Genomic DNA, 7,555 nt, shown 5'->3' on the forward strand with positions numbered 1-7,555 from the left:
CAGAACCCAAAAAAACCTTTGAAAAGTAAAAATGTTCATTTTTTAACTTCTCAAAGGATCCCTAATTCACCTATCTTAGTGTTTTGCTGATATTTATAGTCAGAAAGAGGTTTCTTACTTCTCACCTAATTTCTTTCTGTGGTTTCAGTTTATTCCAACACCTCTTTAATCCCTCAAATTATCAAATATAATGGGACATTATATACCAATAGTTATTGACAATTTGTCACACCAAGATAAAGCAAATCGTTTCAAATTTTATAGACATGTTTCTGGATGCCACTGATAAGGTCTGAAGTGCATTAATGTAGAAACACCCTACACAAATATTAGAAATACTAACCACACAGCCTTTCCAGAACAACAAAGTCTTCTCAATACCAATCTCCACCCAAGAAGTTTCTGGAAAATGGTGTGACCAAAATTCCAATTCAAGGAAGAACAATGAACATCAAATTATTTTCTGAAGTATCAAACACAATATCAAAAGGAAATAATTTTTCTTTGCTGCAAAAGAGAGTGCAAGAGGTAAGAGACTTCTTGCCCTCTGGCTACCTGGCAATGCACAGATAGGGTAGTGATATTTATTCAATAACAGGGTATTATTGCAAAAATCTCCCTTCTCAATGATCTGGACATGATGGTGTCCAGTCCCTTTGTCTAGGTGGAAAGGGGTTATTACCTGAGGGAAAAGTTTAAAAGAAACCAATGTATCAATTACCACCACCTAGACTCAGCAACTACTTTATTTTGCCATGCTTGCTTTATTTCTACTGGGGGGACATGATTTTTCTGTTTTTGGTTTTGATGAATCATACGCCTTTTAAAAGATCTTTTTTCCTTATCTCCAAGCACCTTATCTTATCTCAAACAACTCAACAGGGAAAAGAAGACCTACATGTATGAAAGGGCTAAATACAATACAATAGCACTGGTGAAGATTTTAAAAATGAGTTTAGAGAAGTATGTTAGAAATTCAGAGGAGATTGTCTTGTGAACTGTGAAGAAGATGGGGCTCAAATCCTGCAGAATGAGTTAAATTTTGGAGAATGGGGGTGCAGGAGTGGATGATTCAAAGAGAACATGAGTCAAGATGCCCTTGGACAGTGAGAAGAGCAAACTCAACAGAACTGAGCTGTGAAGTATGGACATAACCCTAAAGGCACTAGGGAGCCACTGCAGCTCATAAGCCAGATAGTGATGTAATGAACATAGTGCAGTCTACTTTAGGAAGTACATTCTGCCCACAGGTGCCAATTTGAAGTGGAGATAAGAGAACAGATTCCAAAGGACAAGAAGGAAAGGCACTAGAGGAGTCCATGGGCAGCATAATGGGTCCTAGCCTATGCCAGAGGCCCTGCAGAAGAACAGGGACTGTGAAAGCTAATTCAATAGGGCTTATTAGAGCAGAGCGATTCCGCACAGACAACCAAGGTTTTAAATATCATGACTGGGGGAGGGAAGATGCCACTTAAAGAATTAAGGAAGACAAGAGGAGGAGGTAGTTTGGGAAGTTGGAAAGACATACCAAGTTAAGTTCAAAGCTGGCCAAAGTCCAAGTAACAGCAAACACTCCAGTTAAAAATGTCTGGACTTTGCAGAACCAACGCTCAATAGGAAGACAGAAGGAGAAGATATTTCCACAGTAATCTCTTTTATTCTCTTAGTTTATTTTTCCCTTTGAGTCTTAAAAAAAAACTGGTTCCTCCTCTGTTCACTAAAGATAAGTTCTTACTTTTGTTAGGGAACCTACTCTTGTCTACCTCTCCAGGTATCTAACTCAACAATCCATCTAGCATTTTCAGTTTTTCCTGCGCACTGATCTCTCCCTTCCATCTCCAAATGTGTTCTGACTCTGTCAAAAAAAAACCCCAAAACTCCTTTTCTTGATACTAGCATCCTTCCTGACTAACACCCAACCCTTTCCTTTCACTGATAAGCTTTTTTTTTTAAGATTTATTTATTTATGCATACAAGAGCTGGCCAGAGGTACATGCATGAGAGGATTCACCAGAGACAGAATGAGAAGCAGAACAGGCAGATTGACTGAAATACACTGCTGAGGGGAGCAGCAAGCAAGATAGCAGAGGTCTGCTATGCCATGTGGGTTAACACCCTGGCCAGGGATTGAACTTGTGCTGCAGTGGCTGCCCACAGCTTCATAGTGCTGAGACTTAACCCTTTGTGCCACCAGGGAGGCCCTCACTGATAAACTTTGCAAGTAACTACTTTGCACCCACCATCCCAAATCCCTACTCTAAATGCCTTTCCTATTATTGTGCTCCCAGGGCTCACTGTGGCCTTCTTTTTAACACATCCAGTGACACTTAACTAACACTCTGCCTGCTCAGCCATCTGAAGCCTGCTGTCACCTCAGAATACATACTGACTCCCTGTGGTCTCCAGGATCAAGTCTCTTTTGCGTTCCTAGAGAATGGTTTCTCCCCAAAACTCTAGCTTTAACCCCCTATTACTTCCATCTCCTCCCTCTAAAAGCCCATGAATTTACAAGGTCATCTAGTCTTGACACAGAAAGCCTCTAAGTCCACATCACCAGGCCTAACCTCTACCTATGCTTCTGTCTTTGTTAGGGGGAAAAGGATGTCCCAAAGCTAATTCCATACAGGCTTTGTGGACTCCACCCCCACCCCAGACCAAAGCCAAAAGACATTGGGAGAGACAAATCCCATCACCACCAAAGGGAAGGTGGCTGGGACCTGACAGTGGGGTTAAGCAGCCAGGTTGGGTATAAAACCAGACACGTGGGCTTTGGGGGATTCCCTTTTTTGTCTCTCTGCCAGCTCGCAGCGCTAGGCCAGCTCTCGGAGTGCCTTTGGGTTTCCAGGTCGGCGGATCGGGTAAGACGCATTAAAGACTTTATTTCCCTATTTTCTCCCTGAGTTGTACATTTTCCTTATTTCCTTTTCCCTTGTAAATAAACCTTTTATTAACCTTTTGTGTGTGCCTGTAGTGGAGTATTAATAAGTCCCTTTTAAGCGCGCGGGTGAGGACCCACAGCTAGGCAACCTGTTTTATATCAGGGCTGCTCCATAACACCTTGAGTCCCACATTTCTCACAAAACAACTCCACCTGATGTCCTTCAATCACCTCCAATTCTCTACATCCAAAGCTAAACGTCATTATCTGCAAAACCAAGTCCTGTCAACCAGACCACGGCAATCTGGACACTGTCAGTCCTCTAGGTTTTCAACCCAACTACTTCATTTTCTTTGTAGACTTAATTTTCTTTCCCTCCTACAGCTAGTTTTTTTTTTTTCAACATATCCCCACTTTCCTGAATCTGAAAATGTCTCTCAGAGTTGTCCCTGACTCCCCATCCTTTTTTGACACCAACCCTGACAAAGACCCTTCAGTTCTGAATCACCTTTTTCATCTCCTTGGATTCTTTCTCTCTCTTCCTCACTTCATCAACCATATTGACCTTTCTAAGTGTCATTTTCTTCAGAATGTGCCCTACTCAAGTACCTAAAATGACTTCCAACTGACCCTGAATCAAATCTGAACCCCTCTCTTGGACTTACAAGACTCCCCCTATCTGGCCCTGCATTAATTACCCACACCTGTTACTGCATTCCTTCCAGCCACAGATTCTCAATGTCAGCACCCCAACCTCCCATGTGCCTTTGCCCATGCTGTTTCCAACCCCCCTTCAAGGAGTACCCTCAGTTGCACCTCCTCTGTGGTTCTGTCAACTGCTTAACTTCTAGCACCACAATGTTTACAAATTAAATAATCTGTAATTAGCAGTAATTGTCAATTTCCTTTTAAAACTTCTTTGCCGGCAGAGACCACTTCAATATTTCTTTTGTATTCCACAGCACCCTGGACAGCAGAAGGATGTTAGCAGGAGTTGAAAAGAACTTGTTGGTTTTCTACTTCCATTACTTTATATTCCCAGTTTTGAGTTCCCATATTGCCAAACTTCTTTTTTTTTTTTTTTTTTATAGAGGCATGTTTTTTATTTATTTATTTTGTTTGTTTGCTTGTTTTGTTTATACATGCACTGGGTACAGTCAGAAGCGCGGGAAGGTGAGAGAATTCACCAGAGCCAGAGCGGGGAGCAGAGCAGGCAGAAGGACCGAAGCACACTGCTGAGGGGAGCAGCGGGCGGCAGGAGAGGTCTGCGCGCCATGTGGGATCCTCCGCCGGTGGCCGGGGAGCAGCCGGGGATCGAACCGGCACCGCAGAGGCCGCGGGCAGCTTCGCAACCCAGCGCTCAACCGCTGCGCCACCGGGGAGGCCCTCATATTGCCAAACTTCTGCCCCACCACCATGATCAATAAAACTACTGTGATAAACTTTCACATAGTTAAAACAGAAAATTCCCAGGAAGACACTGTGAAACCCCCCAATATATAAATAATAATAATGGGCTGGTATGTGTGTGTATGTCCATGTACATGCAGGGAACTGAGATTTAGGGAATGTAGCTTAATCAGTTGGTCAAGAGATCTGAAATGCCAATGTAATCAGAAGAGGACAAGATTAAGAGTCCAAACTGACATCCAGCCTACCAGGTGTAGTGCTATGTTTCATAGAGATGAGGAGTCAGAAGGGAGGAGGTTTAGAAATATGGCCTTTTCCAGACTTGATAATCTTCAGTAAGAACTTGGTTAGAACTGGGAGGGATAATATCAGGAATCAGAGCACAGAGCACTGCACAGGGAGGATGGGAATCCTAGACCCAGCAGTAGGGAGCAGGACACTCTTGCAACTTGTTACAGGTCATCAGTCACTTCCAGTTTGTGCATTAAGGATTTCACCTTTCTGATACCATGTGCACATCAGATTTAAGCTCCCAAGAGTCCTCAAAACTGCCCACAGAGAAAGGAAAATATCCTCAACTACAATCCCACAGGAGACAGACTCCAGTCTGCTATTTACTCTGTGATTTGAGCCAGGGCTAGACAATGTAAGCCACACGTTGTGTTTTGAAAGGCCCTGGGAAATGTAACACATTGGACCATTATAGGCCATTAACACCATTAACACTGTGTGAATTCATTTGTCAGAAATTAGCAAGCCTCCAGAAACTGAGCTCTGCTCCAAGGGCCTGGGACAGGCATGGCATTTGAATGGTAGGAAAGGGGAAGTAGGACTGTTTGCCAAAAGATGAAAGTGGCATCCAGAAAGGGAAGGTGGGAAGCCTCCCACAGTTAAGAGTTTTCCCTAGAACTAAGAAACAGCAGAAGTTAGCCACAGACTGGAGGCAAAGGGCAGAGGAGAGCTAGGGGAGACCTCCTGGTGTTTCCTTTATCAGATCCCTGAATCTTTCTCCTAGATGCCAAGTTATAAACTCAAGGCAACACCTATTTAGAATCCATGCTTTGGGGTCTTACACTCTGTGTGTGTGTCTGTGGGGGTGTGTGTGTGTGTGTAAGAGAAAGAGATAGAGACACAGGATGTGTGTACAGAATTCACATCTGGGGAAAAGAAAGGGAGGGAGCAAGGCTGAGCCTTGGGTAGCAGGAGAGGATAGCAGGGGCTCCCTTTGCTTTCTCCAGGCCCTGGCATCAATTCCTGCCCTCCAGTTCTTTCCTCTTCAGACCAACAAGAGAATGAACATATGGGCCAATCAAGTCTTGATTTCTGAAGCCACAAGTCTCTCCTACAAAGCACCCCACCCCCTTCCACAGATATGACCTCCAGGGCAAGGCAATGAGGTTAGGAAACAGATGGATGCAGAGAGCCTTCAGAGTTAACCTGATAGCTGACCCCACCAGTTCATGTCCTCTAATCCAACTTACCAAATGAGAGGGCACATGTGCAGGATTCCCCTAACTTACTCGACTCCTTGGGACAAAGATTCCAAACAAAATGGTTCCAGACACAGGAGATGGAACGCTCTACCTATGAAGCTGGTGGAAGCCACAGGTAAAGGGGAGATGGAGAATCTTTGGCCATCAGAAAAGCAGGGCCACAGGTGGTGGAAGGGGGGCGTCTGTTCTGGGGAAGAGACATTCTAGCCAGGGAACAGGGGGACCTAGGGACCTGGCGATGGGAGGTAGCAGGGGTTGCAAACAGTTGGAAAGACCCGATCTCAGGGCTCGAACTACCATAGAAAAGCAAAGATTCAGTGGGTGTGTGTGAGGGGGACGCTAACTAACACTTCCAGGAATGAGTGATTCTTAAGGAAAGCTCACAGTTCCCAGAACTGCAGAACAGGAGCACAAGGAGAAGGTCCGCGGCACCCAACGCCCTCGGAGCCGAGTCCGCCCCCTAAGTCTCGGCGCTCGCTGGCTCCCTGCACACACTAAGCGTGACCGGCCTCCGTCCGCCCCGCTGCCGACTGTCAGTCTTCAGCCTGCGTGACTCCCGGTCCCCACTACCCTTCTTAGCACCCCGGGGCCCCCGGCTAGAGAGGGGGTGCCCGCCTAGGGCGGCCGGAGCCCGGCTGACAGGCGCTGGGGGTGGGGGGTGGAGGTTGGAGGGAGTCGAGGGAGGGGCCGGGGACGCCGGTAGCCAGAGCCGCGCGCTGCAAAGTGATCCAACATCGCCCCATCCCCGCGCTCCCGGAGAAGGCGGCCCGGTGGGACCGCCTCCCGCCTCCCCAGCCCAGACTCCCGCAACTCGGGGGAACACCGAGGGGCGCCAGGCTCCCAGCCCCCACCCCTCCCCAAAGCGCAACCAGCATTGCCATAACAACAAGAATCGCGGCAACTCCAGCCCCGACGACCGGGGAGACTGTCCCCCAACAAGCACACCCCAGCAACAGCCTCCTTCCCCAAACTTGTCCGAATCGCCGCGTCCTGGGCAGCGGCCCTGCCGAGTCTCCCCGCGCCCTGCCCAGCTTACCTGTCCGGAAAAAGGCGTCCACGTCCGAGTCGGCAGCTCCTCCTTCCTCCGCTGCCCCCTCCGGGGGTTCATGACTGGGGGAGGGCGTGCGCGGGGGCCGGCCAAGCCCGGGGCCGAGGGCTGCTGGCGCCCGGTGGGCGGAGGGCGCGGGGCGCGGGGCGCAGCGTCGGCGGCCGCAGACCCGGCGGACTCCGGGCTTCGAGGGCGGGCGGCTGGAGCAGAGGACGCCCAGCCTCCCTCAGGCGGAGGCGCGCGGCGGGCTGGGGGCGTCCACCGCCGGCTCCCCCATGGCACCCCTTCCCGGGGGGCGCTGGCCGCCTGCTGTCTGGCCGGGACCGGGGCCGGGGACCGGGGTCCGGGCTGCCTGGGCGCCCCGTCTCCCCCAGCAGCGGCAGCTGGCTCTTCTCCGCGCCCGTCTGCCTGTCTCTATTGTTCAGCCCTGCTCGGCTCTCCTCTTTATTTTTCCTCCTCCCTCCCACCCTCCCTGTCTCTCTACCTCCTCCCTCCCTCGCTCTCGCTCGCCCGCTCGCTGCCTCCCCCCGCGCGCGCTCTCTGGCTCCCCCTCTGGCTCCAGCCGCCGCCGCCTCCCGGCTCCTCCCCCGGCTCCCGCTCCGCGGTCCCGGCCAACAATGACCCGGGCAGAGCCGAGCGGGGCCGGCGCTCCCGCCCGGGCCGCCGGGGGCTCGCCGCGGGCTCCCGGGGGCTCGGCCGCCGCCCGCCCGCCGCCACGGCCCCGCG

General features: G+C 49.8%; 1 protein-coding gene across 1 annotated transcript in view; it reads right to left on the bottom strand.

Moving 5' to 3' along the window:
- LOC119257450 (kalirin) overlaps positions 1-7,106 on the bottom strand; it is a 476,694-nt gene extending 469,588 nt beyond the window's left edge. Inside the window, exons 1-2 of the mRNA XM_054701110.1 lie at positions 7,062-7,106; positions 6,818-7,013 (exon numbers count right to left, since the gene is read on the bottom strand). Of these exons, the coding sequence (XP_054557085.1) occupies positions 6,818-7,013; positions 7,062-7,106 (241 nt within the window). The remainder of the gene's footprint in view (positions 1-6,817; positions 7,014-7,061) is intronic.
- Positions 7,107-7,555: the final 449 nt, after the last annotated feature.

The sequence above is a fragment of the Talpa occidentalis genome, unplaced genomic scaffold (assembly GCF_014898055.3).
Source record: "Talpa occidentalis isolate TD23 unplaced genomic scaffold, MPIMG_talOcc4v2.1 talOcc4.4, whole genome shotgun sequence".
NCBI lineage: Eukaryota > Metazoa > Chordata > Mammalia > Eulipotyphla > Talpidae > Talpa > Talpa occidentalis.